This window comes from Populus alba, chromosome 13, assembly GCF_005239225.2.
Source record: "Populus alba chromosome 13, ASM523922v2, whole genome shotgun sequence".
In the NCBI taxonomy this organism is placed as follows: domain Eukaryota; kingdom Viridiplantae; phylum Streptophyta; class Magnoliopsida; order Malpighiales; family Salicaceae; genus Populus; species Populus alba.
The window spans coordinates 3182056-3200319 of record NC_133296.1 but is presented as its reverse complement, the minus strand read 5'-3'; the positions used below and the strand labels follow the sequence as shown (position 1 = coordinate 3200319).

Here is an 18264-nt window from a genome sequence, read left to right as displayed (position 1 = left end):
TAAGTTATTTTTCAGAATTCTGACATAGATTTGAAGAAAATTTATAGTTTTCTAAAACTTTTTTTTATACTTTTTTTCATTCAAAATTCTTATGGAGAGTAAGATATAAATTTTAGTTCGTTGTTAATTATTAGTTGTGCTATCGAGAATAAAATATTGAGTAAGCCTAAAAAACAATATTGCAATTATAATGCTAATACCAGAGAGCAGATAATAAACTGTTTTAAGACTGAAGGATTGATCCTTACCTCAATCTACCTCTTCAAGTCTATTTTCTATGAATAGGTACTGTAAGTTGATTTTTCTTTCCCGTTGTTAATTTATATTCATGTTTTATGCGTTGCAGAAACCAGTTAATTTATATGCATATTTCATGTTTTTGTAGAAACCGGCCAGATCTTCAGATTGAGGTTGAGTTTGGGTGTGGGATCCACTAAAAAAGCTATAAAATACAAGAAAAAATAGATTTTCTGGTTGAGTTTTGTGCATAATTGGATTGTACCCAACTACAACCTTAACTACAAAAGCTTATATTTAAAAACAATAACAATTTAACACATTATGAAAGAATTGATGATAGTCATGTTTATAAGTTCACGATTATCTTATAATTCATGAGAGAGGCTATTTTATCAATAAATCATATTCTAAAATAAAATACAAGCTCTATAATTTGACATCATATAAGTTATATGAATATTCAAAGATTTCATAAAATAAATACATGGAAGTGTTGGGGGTAGCGAAAGTTATGGTTTCTAACCAAAGAAAGTAAAAAATAAGGACGGCACATGATATGAGAATATATAATTGTACTTTAAGGATATAATAATATTAACTGTATATTTAATAATAAAGATTCCAAATCTACAAATGGAGGAGGTATATCTCTTACAAATTCTTTAAATAAACATGCAACCCAAATCCATGAAGGAATTCAAATTTATAGCTTTTAAAAAAAAAAAAATAAATAAGAAGATAGAGTAGCTTCTTAAACTTTATTAATGATATTTCAAGTTTGTCAAAATTTTATGTCAATTTATATAGATTGTAATAGCCAATATGTAATTAGTAAAACATAAAATATTATATATAACATTAGTCTTGACATAATTATTAAAATACACAATATTGTAAATATTTATTTTATATTCTCAAATGAGATTATTTTTATAGATTATATAAAATCAAATAATAAAATCATGAATCCATTAATACAATGCTTAACAAGAGTTTAAGCTTATAAATCATCAAGAAGAGTGAGATTAAAGTCTATTTCATAAGAATTGTTTGATTTCTTTTTCGGTTGTTAATTTACATACATTTTGGAGGACCAAATCATCAAAGTAAAGAGAGACTATTATAATCTATTTAAAGCATTCCAAATGTCCTGTGAAGTGTTTTTTCCCTACACGTTTGCTGGATAATGGTTACAAGAACATACTACCGGGAAACATTTTTTTGGTCTCTATTTATTTTCATGGTTACCCTATGGATATTTTTTAAACATGACTTGTGTATTTTCACTTGGCAATCACGCACACTAGGATCATACCGTAAAAGTGAGTTGTGGTTGTTTTTTTATATTAAAATGTATTAAAATAATATTTTTTATATAAAAAAATTAATTTTTTACAAGAAAGTTAAAATTTTTTAAGAATGTTGAGAGCGGTTTTCTTTCCTCCAGTTCACCCATCGAAAAATATCCCATGATCTCCTTCACAAAAACAATAATTCATTGGATGCTGTCACTTTCTTTTTTTTAACTTTTTCAATATTTTATTATATTTTTTTTTAAAAAATATATTAAAATAATTTTTTATATATTTTAATATCAGTATATAAAATAATTTAAAAATATAAAAAAATTAAATTTTAAACCAAAAATAATTTTAAATTTAAATAAACACAATTTAACTGGGATTCTAAACACAATTTAATCTTGACTATTCTTTTCTTTTGGACCGCCTCTAAAAATTGGAGGCTTCTTAAGCGTTTTCTTTTCTGCCGATGGAAATTAATTATCTCTCACAGAAATGTTTGATAATTTCTTTTGTCTTTTTTGAAGGCTACGCGCATCCTCGGTTTCTAGGAGAGAACTCAAACAAGAACATTCATATTCAATGTATTTTTTTAAAAAATAATATTATTTTAATATATTTTTTAAAAAATCCACTTGTTATCATATGAATTAAAATCCATATCAACTCAAATATTTCAGGTCCCCGCCAAAATATAAGATTCTTACAGGCTACAGCTGTATATTTAGCCTTGTTGTAGTAATAGATGAACTCTGGATCACTGAGCCTGACAAACTAGTGGGAGTTTGGGTGGCCAACGGAAAAAAAACCATAGCTACACTGCAATATTGAATGAATTTAGTTGCCAGTTCATGATCAGCCTGCTCGGCGTTGTTTTCATTTACAACAGAAATTATTAAATGCCGCAATTAAGACGACGTTGCTGTATTATTAATTTTGACTGTATTATTAATTTTGACTGTATTATTAATTTTGACTTTTCCCAGGGACCACTTTGATTAAAAAAATCTAGATAAGAACATTGGCTCCTTGAAGGTGAAGCCTGCAGAAGAGGAACTGAGAGAAATTCCTGTTGTTGCACCCATTGAAGAGGTAGCAGGTGATAGAGCCTATGAGGGCATGCGGCTTTCGTCATGGAAGAGTTTGGCAACACTCCTCCAAAAGATTGCAAGGTTTCAACTTAAAACCATTAATTCCAGTACTGTACTGGGATCTTACATTTATGGATAATTGAACAATAACTTCTGTGTCATTGCATCATGTTACTCAATGGATAATATGAACTTGTACAGTTGTTTTTGTAACATGCCGTTTGTTTGATCAAATGTTGGCTGGCTAGGAGGTTGCTGTCTGATTTCAAACTTCTCTTTTTATCTTTTTTCTTTTCCAGTACTTGAGGGGGTAGAGAGAGAGAGAAATCAACATTGCAAAAATTTAGTACAGAACACACAGATATAATATAAGCTTACAATTTGAGTTGCTAGAAACAGCTCTTGTTCCACCCAACACATGGTAGGGTTTCGCATCTACATCCCTTTAAGGTATAATTAGCACACAGATATATTATGCATCAAAATTAAAGCAACAGACTCGGAGGCCATGCTATCCTTGCTCAACATCTTGAAACAAACGAAGCTTATTATCTTCCACCTATCAGCAATGTTGGTTGGAGACACTGGATAGCTTGATCCTCGCATAATTTAGGCATCTCCTCCTCTGGCAAGGTTACCATCACTGTCCTTGCAAGCCCTTCTTCTACGGAAGGCAGTACCACAATCAGACCTTCACCCCTCACATTTCCAACATGACATGCAACGTGAACTGGTTTTTCATCACTCTTGAAACTTGCTGAGAACATCAACGATTTATGCCCTAATATCATGTGTTCCATGCTGACACAAGTTAGCTCAGGACCATACATTCTAAAAGGTTGTGCATACTTCCCTCCCTCTTCCTTCTGTGATTCAAACCAATCTACAACAGACCAGACCTCCTCTTCCCCTACATCTGAAACATGGCGATGCACCAACTCCACCACATGTCCCAACTTCCCGTAGTCCATTTCTTCCTCATCTAGTGTCAGCAGTGAAAAATGCAATGCATTGCCAAAGTAACCAAGAGGAATTGGTGGCTGCACTAGCCTTCTAAAGTCCAAGCAAATTGAGAGGGAGTGTTTGTTGTCGTTTTTTGGAGCCTTTAGATGTGCAACACGTGTCCAAAAGAGTGCAGCTAGCAAATCAAAAGGAGTAGCTTTAGCACATTGATCACGCACTTCGTCAAGCCATTTCTTGATTGCTGAATCGGAGAACTTGAACGTGGCTGTGACCATTTTCACCGAGGGAGTTTCTGCATTGCCCTTAGTTGCATAGTAATTGTCTGGTTTAGTGCTGGTATTAGGAGCTTGTTGGTGATGGAGGGTAGTTGATTTGAACAGGGGTGGGTGCTCAATGGGCTCCTGGCGGTGACTCTCAATCCAGGATTTGAAGAGTATAGTTATGGAAGTTGGGTCTGCATTCATGTGTGTACAACTTAGCCCAAAAGCTACACCTCCTCCTTCAAATTCATTTACCTGGAGAACCATAGGTGAGAAATTAGCTTAAGCCATCTCCAGAGTTGGAGGTAAGCACATTAACATGAAATCAAACATGAAAACTAGGAGAATTAAACTATATATCAGACGTAATTAACCTTGTTCATGTAAACCAGACTCATACGTTGTATGAATTTACTGCTACATTAACCAATAATTAATGCATGAACTAATTAAATGGACCGGGTTCATATAATAATTTTTCAAGGAGGACAGCATGCTGAACCTGAACAAGAACTGGGAAGATAACCTAGCTAGCTTAGCAGAAGTTGCAGGTTTACTTTTAGAAAAAAATGGATTTACCGCCATGCATATAAACTAGCTGCCCACAGGCTACCAAAGCAAGAAGACTGACCGTCCGTCCAGCTACCAAGCTGCCGGTATCATTAATGTAATGCATGACCGCTTTTATTATATCCACACGAATTCTGCTCAGCCCTCCCTATCTTTAAGGCTGCCCAAGCCCCCACACTTTAAATATGGCTTTGAGAATACCTTTCTACTCGCTGCAGCGTTCATTTATGTTATCAAACATCACTCTCCTGACTTTTGGGGTACTTATCACTTTGTCATAAGTAATTAAATAAATAAAAGCTTTTATGCTAGAATGTTTGTTTTTAATTTTTAAAAGTGGTTTTTAATTAAAAATATATTGAAATAATTTTTTTAATATTTTTATTTTTAATATCACTATATTAAAATTATAAAAAATACTTTAAAAATATTAATTTAATATTTTTTTCGATCAAAAAATAATTTAAAAAAAAAATGCAATGTTAAGGATCTAAATTCTCCATATATATGAAGATTATTGGAAAGCAAGTTTATAATGTTAGTTTTTGAGTACTTCGGATTTTCTTTTCATTATTTGTTAGTTGTTAAGAATAAAATTGTCATATATATACACACACACACCTGATCTGGTTTAGGTTTAAAGTAAAAGAAAAAAAAGTTAATCCAATAATGATTTGGTTAGTAAACTCAACAGAATAAGAGCCTACTTTTTATGTTGTAAAATATTTTTGGAAAAAATTCAAAAAAATATATTTTATTTTATATTAATTTTTTTAGTATTTTCAAATCGTTTTTAATCGTGTTAGTATTAAAAATAAATTTTTAAAAAAATATTATTATTTTAATACATTTCTAAAAAATAACACTTTAAAAAATAACAATTATCTCAATATCAAATATATTTTTAGATCAAATCAAATGATAATTAACTCACAATCGGATCAAAACTCAAATAATTTTTTTAATAATAATTAATTTAAGTTTACATAGTAAATCCATAAATTAAATTTTTTAAATCAAATCATTAGCCAAATAGAATAACTTTGATATTTATAAAAAGCAAAAGGATACTGTACATGAAAAATCAACAAGTACATGCCTAAGGGTTTAGATTTGTTTTTCCTTAAAAACAATCTTCATCAATTTCTACATAGAATATGGTTTTTAGCATCAAGTGAGATATGACACCGTTTATTTACGCGGTACGACAATTTTTAAAACAAATCAAGTAAACAATATGTTTGATAATATTAAAATGTAAATTATTATGTATATGAAGCCCGTTAAAACCGTCAGTTCATAAGAAGCAGCTCTCAACTAGTTCTCAAACGGCGGTGAATTTAATTCATCTGAGCACTCTTTGCTTGAACAGTATCAAACACACTCATAGCACGGAAATGGAGCAACCCAAGCGAAAACTTCAGCAAGCAAGAAAATCACAGGGGAAAAAAAAAAAAAAAAAAAAACCTGGATTCGAAAGGGTGACCATGTACTAGGTTCCTCGGGAATTTCCTCCCAAAACGTTAAATCTTTCTCCTCTGAACCATCAGCTGATCTCAGCCATTCATCCATGGTGGCCTCAACTTTTGCTCTCAAAACTCTAACACCAGCATCATTACACTTCACTAACCAATTACCCGACTCCCCTCGGGTCAACCGACCCGTAGCTTGTGGGTACAAACAAAGAACCTCTGACAAAGCAATCCTTAAAGGATCTACGTCAAAAATCCCAAATGGGTTTTTCCTGTAGTAAAAAACTACATGTACTGTATGGAGACCCATTGCATGATCAAGTACTGATAATGGATGAGTTTTACCCGACCCGACTGGGTTACTGGATACTGCCGTTAGCATTGAACGGACACTAACCCTACTATGTTTTTTCACCATTTTTTCACTAAAAGAGGCAAAGAACAAAACCTGGACCGGATGTTCAGAGAGATGAAGGTGGTGGGTAGGTGGGTGGGTATATATACACGTCTATGCGTGCAAAAGAGTTGAAGTCTTTTATCTTTTTATGACTTTTCGGGCTCGTTGAGAGAGTCCGTTGTCGTTATTAAAAAAAAATTAACTATAAATATATTAAAATAATTTTTTTTATTTTTTAAAAAATTATTTTTAATATCAATATATTAAAATTATTTAAAAATATAAAAAAATTAATTTAAAAAAAATGAAATAAAAATTAAATTTTTATTAAAACATTTTTAAAATACAAAAATAAATATCATCTAAATTTTGAATTTATATGATTAGATAACCCTTCCCAAATGTATTGAAGTAAATTACATAACAATCAAAGTAAATTATATATATATATATATATATATATATATATATATATATATATATATATAGAAAGGATGCTTGCTTGTGCGAAGATAAACAGCTTTGGCTCTGTCATCAGAATTTAAGAGGAGGAACCGGTTTTTGTTGGGTTACATTTAAGACAAGGTGCCCTGTTTCGTCGGCAGAAGGTAAGAATTCATTCATAATTAAGTCCACAGGCCAGGACAAATTTATTTATTTATTTATTTATTAATTTTATCAAAGTCTCATAATATATAATATGAGATTAACACAAGTTGATTTGTGTGAATTTGATATGTTTTTATTATAATATTAAAAAATAATATTATCTTGAATTTTTTTAATCAAATTATATTTTTATTGATCGTTTGGGTTATCTTTTAACCTGTCAAATCGGTTAGGCCATATCAAGTTAATTTATGTCTAGTTAAAAAATATTTTATCAAAAATATATTAATAACATCTAAATATATTTTTTTATGTTTAAAAATTTGATCTGATCTACAACGTAATACAAACAATAATCTAGCATTTTCTAAAAGTTAACATTTTGTATAAATAGTTGTTTAAAGTTAACTTGACTCAACCAACCAAAATTCTAATAAAAGTCAATTTTTTTTATTTTATAGATTATTTTTTATTTGATAGATTTATATGATAATAAAGCGAATGTAATTTTTTTGTATCAAATATATTTTTAAAAAATATATGACAGAGGCGTGAGAATGAGATAGCAAAAGCTAATCGTTGATAACAAATGGTGAAACTATATTTATTTTAATTTTAAGTTAAATAAAAAAAATAGATCATCAATAATAAAAAAAAAAAATAGTGCAATTGCATTTTTTTTAATTGAGGGATGAAAAAAGTGTTAAACAAAAAACAAATAGACTAGATATTGTAGCCTAGCTTATTGAACTTACAATTCAGGTCATGGAAATAACTACGTTAATTTTCTATAATAAATATACATCTAAAAAAAGACAAAAAAAAAGCTCGGCATCGCAGGGTTATGACCAAGCGCACAGGACCTTTAAAAGGAACAATCTATTTGCATGAGCCTTTAAGCTCAAGTCCGTGTGTCTAGCCCTTTTTTATCTTTTAAAGGGGCAAGCAACACATCGTTTTTCATCTTAGATTTCGAGCACCACTGTGATGGCCAGAAAATCAGGGTTATTGGTTTTTAATCCAACAAACTCATTTTCAACTCATTTAAAGCCTAAAACACCCAAAAACAAGTCCTAAAACATGTTGAAACCAATTTAACAACCTAAAAAACCCCAAAATATGGCTCAAAGCACAAAATCAAATTTAGTAAATATTTTCATTCTCGACTTAGATCTATTTTTATTAGGCAATATTAAGGCTCAAAACAACCATTATTAGACCCATCTCACCGAATGGAACCTATTAACACCAATTTCAACCATTTTAATGGTTGAAATAGAAGTAAATAATAACAGTTTCTCTTTCTATATTAGAATTCAACAGTCCTCTTTCTCTCTGTTCTCCCAAAAATAGATTAAAAAAATAAATAAATTTTAGTATCAAAATTAAATTTATAAAAACTAATAGGACTAATCACCTATAAACCAAAAAAGTTTGAAATGAGATATTTTTATAGTAAAGTTACAAATTCTAAAGTGTACCAAAATAATTTGTTTTATGAAATTTGAAACCACCACCTATTTTACGGTTTTACATGTCATTTTAACTTTGGTCATCTATCATTTTAACTAGTATCGCCCACGGTAAAATCATAATTTTTAAACCCGACCCGATAATCGACCCGGTATAATAATTGGGTCACGAGTTAGATGGGTTGACCCGGGTCAATAAAAAAAAGCTGTTGAAAGGGCTACTGTTACTCCACCTGTGATGATCAAGTTGATTAAATCAACAAAACATCACATACCATTAATGAACATAAAACCATCTTCTCTTTTCCAATACCAAACATAAAACCTCCCACCTCTCTAACGAGACAAAACAAAACAACATCATAAAAAAGCAATGTACAAATTCGTTTGAAGACATGAACTTCAGTATTAAGAATTAGTTTTGTTATACCCATTAGGAAGAGGCACCAAACACCTTAGATTTGGATTTTTTAAAAAAGTTTTGAGGTTATGGGGTTAGATTTTTGGAGATTTACGAGAAAGAATGTGATAAATTGAGAATTGTTTTGAGTATAAGAAAAAAATAGTGGCGGAAATGAGTAATGTAGCAAAGATGAAAGGGTATTTTCTTTCTTTGACAAGATTTTGAACGCTATATGCTTTCTTTTTGTGAGCTTCTAGGAGAGAAAAAGTTTAAGCAACTAGCAATGATCGAGATCCACAGATTTTGGCTTGGAGACAAAGAGAGATGATGGCTTTCAATTAAATTGAGTGTTTAGGTAAAAAATGACGTCGTTTTACTGATATATACATGAAAAAAACAGCCGGGTCTTAGCTGGGTTTACCTGGGTCGTCCGGATTCCGGGTCAACCTTTCGAGTCATTTGAGTTTTGCCGAGCCAAATTCCCATATGGTTTTGTCTTCAACCCGGCTCGGTTCTAAACCCGGGTCGAGATCAAGTTTTAAAAAACTGGGTAAAATATAAGGGGATGAATAATATATTTGTACAGTGTTCATCCCACACATTTTAGTTTATTTAAGGTGAACCTAATCTAGGTTAATATTTTTCCTTTTTTAAATTTATAATAAAACTAAAAATAAATAAACAATATTATTTACAATAAAATATAAAGGAGTAAACAGTGCAACTAGACAATGTTCTCATGCACATTTTCTTCTTGTTCTTTTTTTAATAGTAAAAATGTTTTTTTTTTTTTTTAATTCAAATTAAAATAATACGACGCGGACTTGTGTGGGACGGGTACGGTAAAAAAAGAATCTAATACCTTCCCTTCGAAATAAACAAAATAAAAACTACATTAATTAAATAAACCGAAACAAAATTCTTAATTCTTAATCTCTCTCTCAAAGAGAAGAGAAAAAAAATAAAAACAGTAAAGATGGTAGCTCGCCAATTCATCGTCAGCCACAAGGACTCCATCTTCGACGTCGATTATGACACCGACGACGGCCTTGAAGTCAGTCTCGCACTCTCTAAAACACAGTTCTCTCGATTTTATCAACAGTAGTGTTTGTTTGATTGTTATGACTAATATTGCAGGTTTTTAAGATCCAGCTTTTCTCTCTCACTTCAATCCCTCCTCATCTCCAGCAGGTTTTTGTTGTTTTGTTTGCTTCGTCATCAACACTTGCGTGTGTGCTTTTCTTTTTATCTGTGTTTTTTTTGTAGATCACCGGAGAAGATGATGATCAAGTCGTATCGGACGATTCTGATCTCACTGGCATGTCTAACAAACTCAAATTGATAAAAATCAACGAGGAAGAGAAGGAAGTCAAGCTACAAGAATCAATTGCCGCTGTTGTTGCGCAGCAAAATGAAGAGGAATCAATTCGTGACGTGCCGGTCTTTTTTTCTTATAATTTTATTTCTTTATGCAATTAATTCAGAATTTTGCTGCTGCTGCAGCTGTTGTTATGCATTTGTGTATTAAAACGGTGTGTTGTGTAGATTCTTGGAGGAGATGACGTGTCGGATGGTTCTGATGTCGTTCATGTTTCGAATGAACTCAAAGAATTATTTAGTAGTGCTGCCGATTTGATGAAATCGGATGAGGAACTTGCGCGGATGTTACAGGTTTTTTATAATTTTTTGTGCTTGTGTTTCAATTTTCGGTTTGTTAGAGTGATTTAAACATTATGTTTATAGGGCCTGTTTGTGTTTAGGAAGAGGAGGAAGCGCTTATGTTGCAAGAGTTTGCAGTGAGTGAACAACGTGAAGAGATTGGGCAGAAAATACGGCCCTATATCAGTCAAGTTCAAATGGTAATTTCAAATTTTGAGGTTTATCTTTTTTGTTTTTATTCATTTGTTTGGTTACTCAAAAAGAGATTTGGGTTTCAAAATGTATCATTTTGTTCTTCCCAATAAAATAAAAAATGGTATTTTCTTCAATCTGTTCATTCAACAGGAAAATAATGTGCAAATCTATTTTTTTTTTTTTGTTTATGATCGATTGTTAAATCAGTTGCACACTAGATAGGGATAATTTCCAAGAGATAGTATTTATTTAGTACTTGGCCTGTTGGTGATATAGTATGAAGACCCGGTGAGGCAGGAGGCAGCACGGAAGACGGTTCCTAGAGAAGAGCTTGAGGAGAAAGCTTTGGTTTCTCTGGCAAAGGTAATGTCTTTTTTTTTTTTTTTTTTTTTTTTTTTATAGTGACGAGGAAACTAAACATTTGAGTCATTGGCTATAGAATAAATTCAGAATAATGAGCAACAAAAGGTCAACTTGGAAAAAAAATTATGCTAATGGAATTTGATAGACATGTTACAATGACTGTAGAGGTTTTTGTTTCGTTCTCTATCTTTTCTTTTTCCTCATTGCCTGTAGAGGCTCAGTCTCTTTTATGTGATAATCATGCAGCTAAAGTCCCACTATTTTGGTTGTCGACCACTTGTGTGTTTTATGTTTTTTTTTTTTTTTCCCCGTTATAGACTATTGTTTATGGACCTGAACTCACTCACCTTGATGTCATCAACATCTTAATCTATAATATTATATATAAATGTGCATTAGGGTGTCCAAACAGTTAGTTGACATAAAACCCTTCACTGTTTGATTAAATCACTAAAATACCCTTGGACAGCTTTTAGCATAATCAGTGTAGTTTGTCTCACATTTAATTATTAGATGCATTAAGTATCCAATCAAATATACCTCAAATACAATCTATAGGCTCTAAACTTGATTAATTGTGCTGTCTTAGTATTAAAACAATTTAGAACAGCTATTTGGACCTGTGTTGAACAGAAAAAATTAAGTTTGACAGAAGTTTGGTATAAATATGGTATATTCAAAAAAATTTCTCTCACATGCATCACTCATGGCCGGTGGCCAACTGCAATGGAAATAATATTTAAAGGATTTCTCGCATTGTTGTGGTTATCCTGATGCTCAATAGAACTATTGGCAGAGTATATTAGTGGTTGTAGTTTTTTATTTACAAGTTTGTTGTTCAATGTTGGTGGATGGAAAACTTGGAGACCTTGGCTAGTTTTATGATTGTCTTGCAATGCTGATTCGTGTTTTATCCATGTAATTTTTTTTGTTTTCAACTGCAATTTCTTATCTACTCTTGTATTTCAATGTGAATTGCAACCATGCCATAATTGGAATAAATAAGAAAGGTTGTTCATGTTGATCAAACTGGTTTAAGCTGTTTTAATAATTTCACCTCTAGAGTTTGCTCTGCTAATATGCCATGGTAATTGGTGATTTTATAAATTTGTCTTAGGAGGGGAACTTTAAACCATCAAAAACCGAACAAGACCATGCTTTCCTGTTGCAGCTGCTTTTCTGGTTCAAACAATCATTCAGGTGTTTTTCATTCCTTTGCTGTTTTTACGTTGGATTTGCCCTTAAAATTAACAAAATACTGCTTAATAAATAGTCACATATCCCAGCAATAAATACTTGCACAACTTACAAGTAAGTACTCTGAGTAAGGAACTATACTGTGTGTAAATAGACTGTTATCTTTTGTATGTTATGTTTATAGAATGACACTATTTTCATAGAAAGATCATTTTTAAAACTAGATATCTCATGTTATGAGTAGCACCAAAGGATGGCGCCTTGTTGATGTAACAAACTCTTGAGCAAACATGGAATTTGCTTTTTTTGCTTTATGATGTCTGGAAAGTCTGATTAAATTGATAGGATCTTAATTTCTTGGACATGGCCTTTATTTGCTAGAAGTTTAGGATCTATTCAGCAAGGAGGAAGCAAGCTTCAATGATTCCAACATATGTAGTTTTTGGAAGTACTTAGTGGTTCTGCTTCAAAGTTCTGTAACAAAGTTTACTTCTTATAAAAGAGAAGGCTTTCAGCAGTAAGAAAGCAGTGGATGGTTGCTGTTCTTGCTCGACGCTTTTATGTTTATTTTCCAAGGAAAGCTTTATTTTTTTTTAAGCTGGTTGAAATCTTTTGCATCGTTAAGTTTGGTGCTTCTTATGTACACAATGCATTTATGTGCCAATGGCTTTATATGTCTAGAAATCTTGATTCTCTCTCCAAGTTTTCCAAAATGGTTTTGAACCACAGTAAGTACCAGAGATGCTTTCCTCATCTAAAGGTTTTAAAATGTTTCCATGGAATAGTTATGTGAATGTGTTTGTTTTCCGACCACAAACAGAATAATTAGTGTTTAATTTTCAATCGAAAGTTTTTCTTTTCTTGTTTCTTACAACAGCTTGCCAGCAGAATTAAAAATGTTGCCCATATATGATTGCCATCTTCTGATATTGTAGGTGGGTTAATGAACCTCCTTGTGATGGCTGTGGCAATGATACCGTTGCTCAAGGAATGGATGTCGCGCTTCCTTCTGAAACTCAATATGGAGCAGCTCGAGTTGAAATTTACCGGTATGCACCGTGTCTATATTTTTTGTTATTTTTGGGTTTTTTCATATATTTTGGAAAATGTTTTTGTTTTCTTTTTAATCTTATATATTGTTTCTTCGTGATTTATTTAGACTTCATGTTTTATTTGATTTATTTTTCCTAATCACTCGTCCTCCTAGCCCCTAACAACTATTCCCCAAGTTCAGGTCTTGTATTTCATACCTTTGGTCTGTAAGCTTGAACATGTAATTTATTCTTAGTGATGTTTATTGTATCAAATGATCTCATGACAAGTTACTCACTTTTGTAGCCAGCTGTTTACTTGATCAGCGCTGTGTGTATTGATAACAGTTTATATGGTAGTAATTCATATATGGGAATTTCAAAAATTTTAAACTGTACAGCTCTTGAAATTGATGTTGCATATCAAAGGGAAAGTCTGCACCTTGGCTAGACCTTTCTTCTTCTTTCTGCCCCTTCACCCATTGTTTATAATCGACCGGAAAATTAAACTCAGTCCCATCCCTACCTGTATCAACATGGTCACATGATATATGGCTGTTTTAGTGTCAAGTTTTTTTATTTGAAAAGATTCCCCCCCTTCTTACTCATAGTTTGTAAATAGTGTTCTAGTGAGGATCTTGTGGTCCAATCTGCTTTATCGATTCTGGAATAAAATCGAAACTAAATAGCTAGCTGATATGTGTGATACTAAACAGAGAAGTGTGTGCAACACACATCTTTGTTCTTATGATGAATAGCAGTCATAGGTAGATTGGTTTGTCATGATTATTTGGTTTTTGTTTCCTCCTCTGCACAGAAGTATATGTTCTCATGTTCATCACCCCTCACTTTTTTTTTCTGTCATGGGAATATCTCAGCTGCAATTCTTGTTCAAGAATTACCCGTTTCCCACGCTACAATGATCCATTAAAGGTAATTTTACTTAAGCCAATTGACAAGTTTATATTTCATAATCTCCTTCTCTGTTGTCTTATTCTTCTTTCTCCTCATTCACCATGTAGCTCGTGGAAACTCGAAGGGGTCGCTGTGGGGAATGGGCCAATTGCTTTACTCTTTATTGTCGTGCTTTTGGCTATGAATCTCGTCTGGTATATCAGTTTCTTTAATTCAAATACAACACCCAAATGGCACAATCTCACTTTAGACAGACTATGTTCTATTAGGTCAATATTTTTCTGATGTAAAGACTGAACGCAATGATAGAGGTCTACCTGGGTTCTGTGAAGAACAATAATGTTTTCTGTTATGTTTCTATATTATTACAAATCCAAAGTAGCTTAATATATGGGCACTACCTTTGTTCTACCTGTGTTCTGTGAAGAACAATAAAGTTTTCTGTTATATTTTTCTATATTATTACAAATCCGAAGTAGCTTAATATATGGGCACTACCTTTGTCTGTTTTTAAGGAGTTCTGAATGTAGTAAAGAAATTCTGGTGAAAACTTAAACTACTTTTTGTGTCCTGGAATGTATTTGGGCTCAAAATCATGGCTTCCCATACAATACCTTGTGAAACGTGAACCAAAATGAAATACTTTGAAAAGGTTGTTCCCCTTTATCAAGGAATCTCTTGTTTTCTGGAAGTCCTCAAATGGGCATGCTTGTGTTCATGGACTGTAATAATGTGGAAGAATTTGAGGGTGCTTCAAATTTTGTTTTATGAAAGAACTTGGCCATGATGAAAGTCAGTATATGACCTTTTCCCATATCGTGTTTGATCAGATCCTGGATTTCACTGATCATGTTTGGACCGAGTGCTTTTCTGAATTTCTAGGCAGGTAAGCTTCATTAAAAAAAATGATGTCTTATATTTTCCTCAGAAGCATTCCAGAAGAGTAATAATTAAGCTAAACCATGCTCTTTGTCATGGTAACCGTCATTTGCATGTACTCTGATGTTATTATACAGATGGATGCATCTTGACCCTTGTGAAGGAGTGTTTGACAGACCATTACTTTATGAGAAGGGGTAATTTATTTACTTAATCTATGTGATCTACATAAATGCACATGGGTGCCTACTGAATGATTTTTCTTCTGCCCTGCTTAAGGATCTTCAATAGTCTATTTTGGCTCTGAACATACTTTGTATAAATCTGATCTCATTCTTTTCTCGTAGGTGGAATAAGAAATTGAACTATGTCATTGCTATTGCAAAAGATGGAGTTTATGACGTCACTAAGCGTTACACAAGGAAGTGGGTTGAGGTAATTTTAACTATTGAAAATCCATTCTTTCATGTAGGTTTTTCCATTTCTTCATGCGCAATGTTATGTTCTCTTATGTTGAGTTCTTGACCAAAAGAATTTCTAAATTCACAGGTTCTATCCCGACGAAACATTACCAGAGAGCCTGATTTGTTGGCTACTCTCCATAGCATGACTCGTGAATGCAGAAGAAGCTTTACAACTCAAATTCTTTCTGTACTTGAAGACCGTGATAAGATTGAATCAGAAGAGCTTGAGAGATCTTTATGTTCCACTGATGATTCTTCAGTCTCATTGCCTGGTAGACAAAGTGGGAACAAGGAATGGCGCATTGCAAGATCAGAAATTGGTTCTGATGATCGTTGTTCTTTGAGTTGTACTTCATGTCCCATTCGTGTATGCATAGATGAGCATGTGACAAAGATTTACAATGCATTTTCCCCTCTCCTTTCTCGTTGTGTTGACCACTCTCTTCCCAAATCAAGAATTGTTGAAATAATGAAGATATTCAAAGGAATTTTGGTGGAACTTGGGAATTCGTCCTATAAAACCAGGCGAACTTCCATAAACCCTTTTATACTTCATTTGCTGCCTTATTTTGAGGAGTTAATAAATGCTCTGTCATTGAAGAGCGAGATTGATACTGATGGAAAAGTGGACATCTGTTTGGCTGCTGACCCTGTCAACACCTCTTTAGGACTGCCTGTTGTGTTGGATGCATTGGATGATTTGATCAATGTTCTTAACAACTTTGACAACATAAGCAAAGTTTCTCTTTCCTGGCCACTAATAAAGGTGAATAGGATCCATTCAGGTTCTGTTCTTGCTAGTGGCGAGGAACTTCCTTCTGGAATTGTGAGTAGTATCAGGTTTCTCTAAATGTCATACATCAGTTTACTTTTTTGCTCATATGTAGGAATTCTCCCAAAAGTTCCTTTATCATTCCACTTTTAATACAATTTCAGGCCACATCAGCATTTGATGGACTTCGCACGTCTAAATGGGAAGAACCAGATGGAGCGAGAGGTAATGTACATCATATTAGAAAAACTTGTGATGTTGAACTATTAATTTTTTATACAGATCCTTCCATTCTGTGCTCTCAATGTACTGTGCTTGGTGTTGTCTTGTGGAATTGGAAAAATATGAAAATGGCATGTGTTTTGTTGGTGATCATAGACTTTAAGCCCATGTAACCATGATTGCAGATTTGGTCTGTTGAACACATCTGAAAAATCAAGCTTGGAATATAGATGCCTCAGTTAAATTTTCTTGCATTTCTCAGTTGTTTCTTTGTACTTGGCATGAAACAAATGTTAGATTAATGTAGACATATCTCATGTATTTTAATAATGCCTCTCGTAGGTTGCTGGATTGTTTATAAACTATCAGACAACCAGATGCACAAACTAGTGGCATATGATATAATGTCGGCTAATGATGCCCCAGAGAGAGACCCTATGGACTGGTAATATTCTATTAACAACCATCTGGCGCTAAGTGAATGATTTCTCTCTGCATTTATTTTAGAGTTCTCACAACTACATGCTTGTCGCGTAGTTCTATGTTATTTGCTTTTGTGATTTCTGGTTGTTTTCTTAACAGGGTTCTCGAGGGTAGTCATGATGGCGGTTCTAGTTGGTGTATTCTGGATAAACAAACTTCTCAGATGTTCAAAAATCGTTTTGAGCGTAAATCATTTAAGATTAATTCAGATACTGTCCCATGCAACACTTTCAGGTAAATCCTGTTGATCCAAACCAATTTGCATTCACATTTTAGCCCCTCATGATCGTTGATCTAACAAGTTATAACATGGCAGATTCCAATTTCTGGCTGCCAGAGACGTTCAATCAAATTCACGCCTACAACTGGGTAGCATAGATCTGTATGCAAGCAGCGATTAAGTTTTATAAGAGAGGAATGGTCAGCCACACATTGGTTGCTGACGCACTGTTCCAGACTTTGATGCTATTCTATAACTACTTGGTAGTAAATATTTGTCCATGTAAGCAAGCAATCACACAATGCTTTGTCATATGGGTACACCGTATTTAGTCAATCTGTATTCATAGTCTCCAGTCGCCGGAGAGGAACTTTAATTTCTGGGCAGTGTTGGTGGTTCTATTTCAGCAAATTTGTCTTGCCCAGACATACCGAATCAGGCGATGTTTAAATATGTAGGATGTTCATGTACAATTTATCATCAATATAAAAAAGGGTGCCATGTGCTTTTTTCCACCACTGCAGTGGGAGGAGAGATTGGACCTGATGAGTGAGCCACATGACTCGTTTGTGTGTATTTCTACAGTATGGCTGCCGTAACTGCATTTATCAAAACATGACCGCAGGGAAACATGCCAGGCTAGCCCATCTCTTGCACCCACGAGCCAAGCCGCAATTTAATCCTATTACTTGCGATTAACTCTTAGGATGTTTTTGTTTTGATTTTTGAAATATTTTTCAAAATGTTTTTATGGTTGTTTGTTATTAAAAAAATTGGTTAATAGAAAGCATTTTTTGTTAATGAATCATTTTCCAAATATTTTCTGAATATTGTGAAAAAAATTAAAAATATCATATTATTTGCTGAGTATATCAAATTTAGTACTTAAACTTTTGATTGCTATATTTTGTTTTAAATATTTATTTTTTTTTTAATTTTATTCCTTAAAATTTAATTTTTATATTAACTTTGATCCTTATTTTTATAATTGTTATTTGATTTTTTCTTATAATTTTTTAATTGAAAATTTTAATTTATAAAATTTAATCTTTATTCTTTTGATTGTTATTTATTTTATTTGAAATA

General features: G+C 32.7%; 2 protein-coding genes across 9 annotated transcripts; one reads left to right on the top strand and one right to left on the bottom strand.

Moving 5' to 3' along the window:
- Positions 1-2892: 2892 nt before the first annotated feature.
- Positions 2893-6421, bottom strand: LOC118044049 (protein ECERIFERUM 26-like). Of its 3 annotated transcripts, none has more exons than XM_035052199.2 (2): positions 5893-6421; positions 2893-4110 (listed from the first exon to the last, which is right to left on the bottom strand). In XM_035052199.2, exons 1-2 carry the CDS (start codon positions 6313-6315, stop codon positions 3181-3183), a joined length of 1353 nt encoding a protein of 450 aa, XP_034908090.1. In that variant the 5' UTR covers positions 6316-6421; the 3' UTR covers positions 2893-3180. The 3 variants fall into 3 exon arrangements, with proteins under 3 accessions (XP_034908090.1, XP_034908091.1, XP_073260108.1); XM_035052200.2 differs by lacking the exon at positions 5893-6421 and adding an exon at positions 4487-4814; XM_073404007.1 differs by lacking the exon at positions 5893-6421 and adding an exon at positions 4435-4806.
- Positions 6422-9665: 3244 nt separating this feature from the next.
- Positions 9666-17696, top strand: LOC118044050 (peptide-N(4)-(N-acetyl-beta-glucosaminyl)asparagine amidase). 6 transcript variants are annotated; one of them, XM_035052202.2, is made up of 18 exons: positions 9667-9832; positions 9916-9969; positions 10045-10212; positions 10324-10449; positions 10539-10637; positions 10909-10995; positions 12113-12195; positions 13128-13241; positions 14102-14156; positions 14246-14332; positions 14969-15024; positions 15155-15214; positions 15365-15452; positions 15567-16307; positions 16418-16478; positions 16806-16920; positions 17058-17192; positions 17275-17696. In XM_035052202.2, exons 1-18 carry the CDS (start codon positions 9755-9757, stop codon positions 17357-17359), a joined length of 2292 nt encoding a protein of 763 aa, XP_034908093.1. In that variant the 5' UTR covers positions 9667-9754; the 3' UTR covers positions 17360-17696. The 6 variants fall into 6 exon arrangements, with proteins under 6 accessions (XP_073260041.1, XP_073260040.1, XP_034908093.1 ...); XM_035052203.2 differs by having other exon boundaries at positions 10045-10218; positions 16818-16920; XM_035052201.2 differs by having other exon boundaries at positions 10045-10218.
- The last annotated feature ends 568 nt before the right edge of the window (positions 17697-18264 follow it).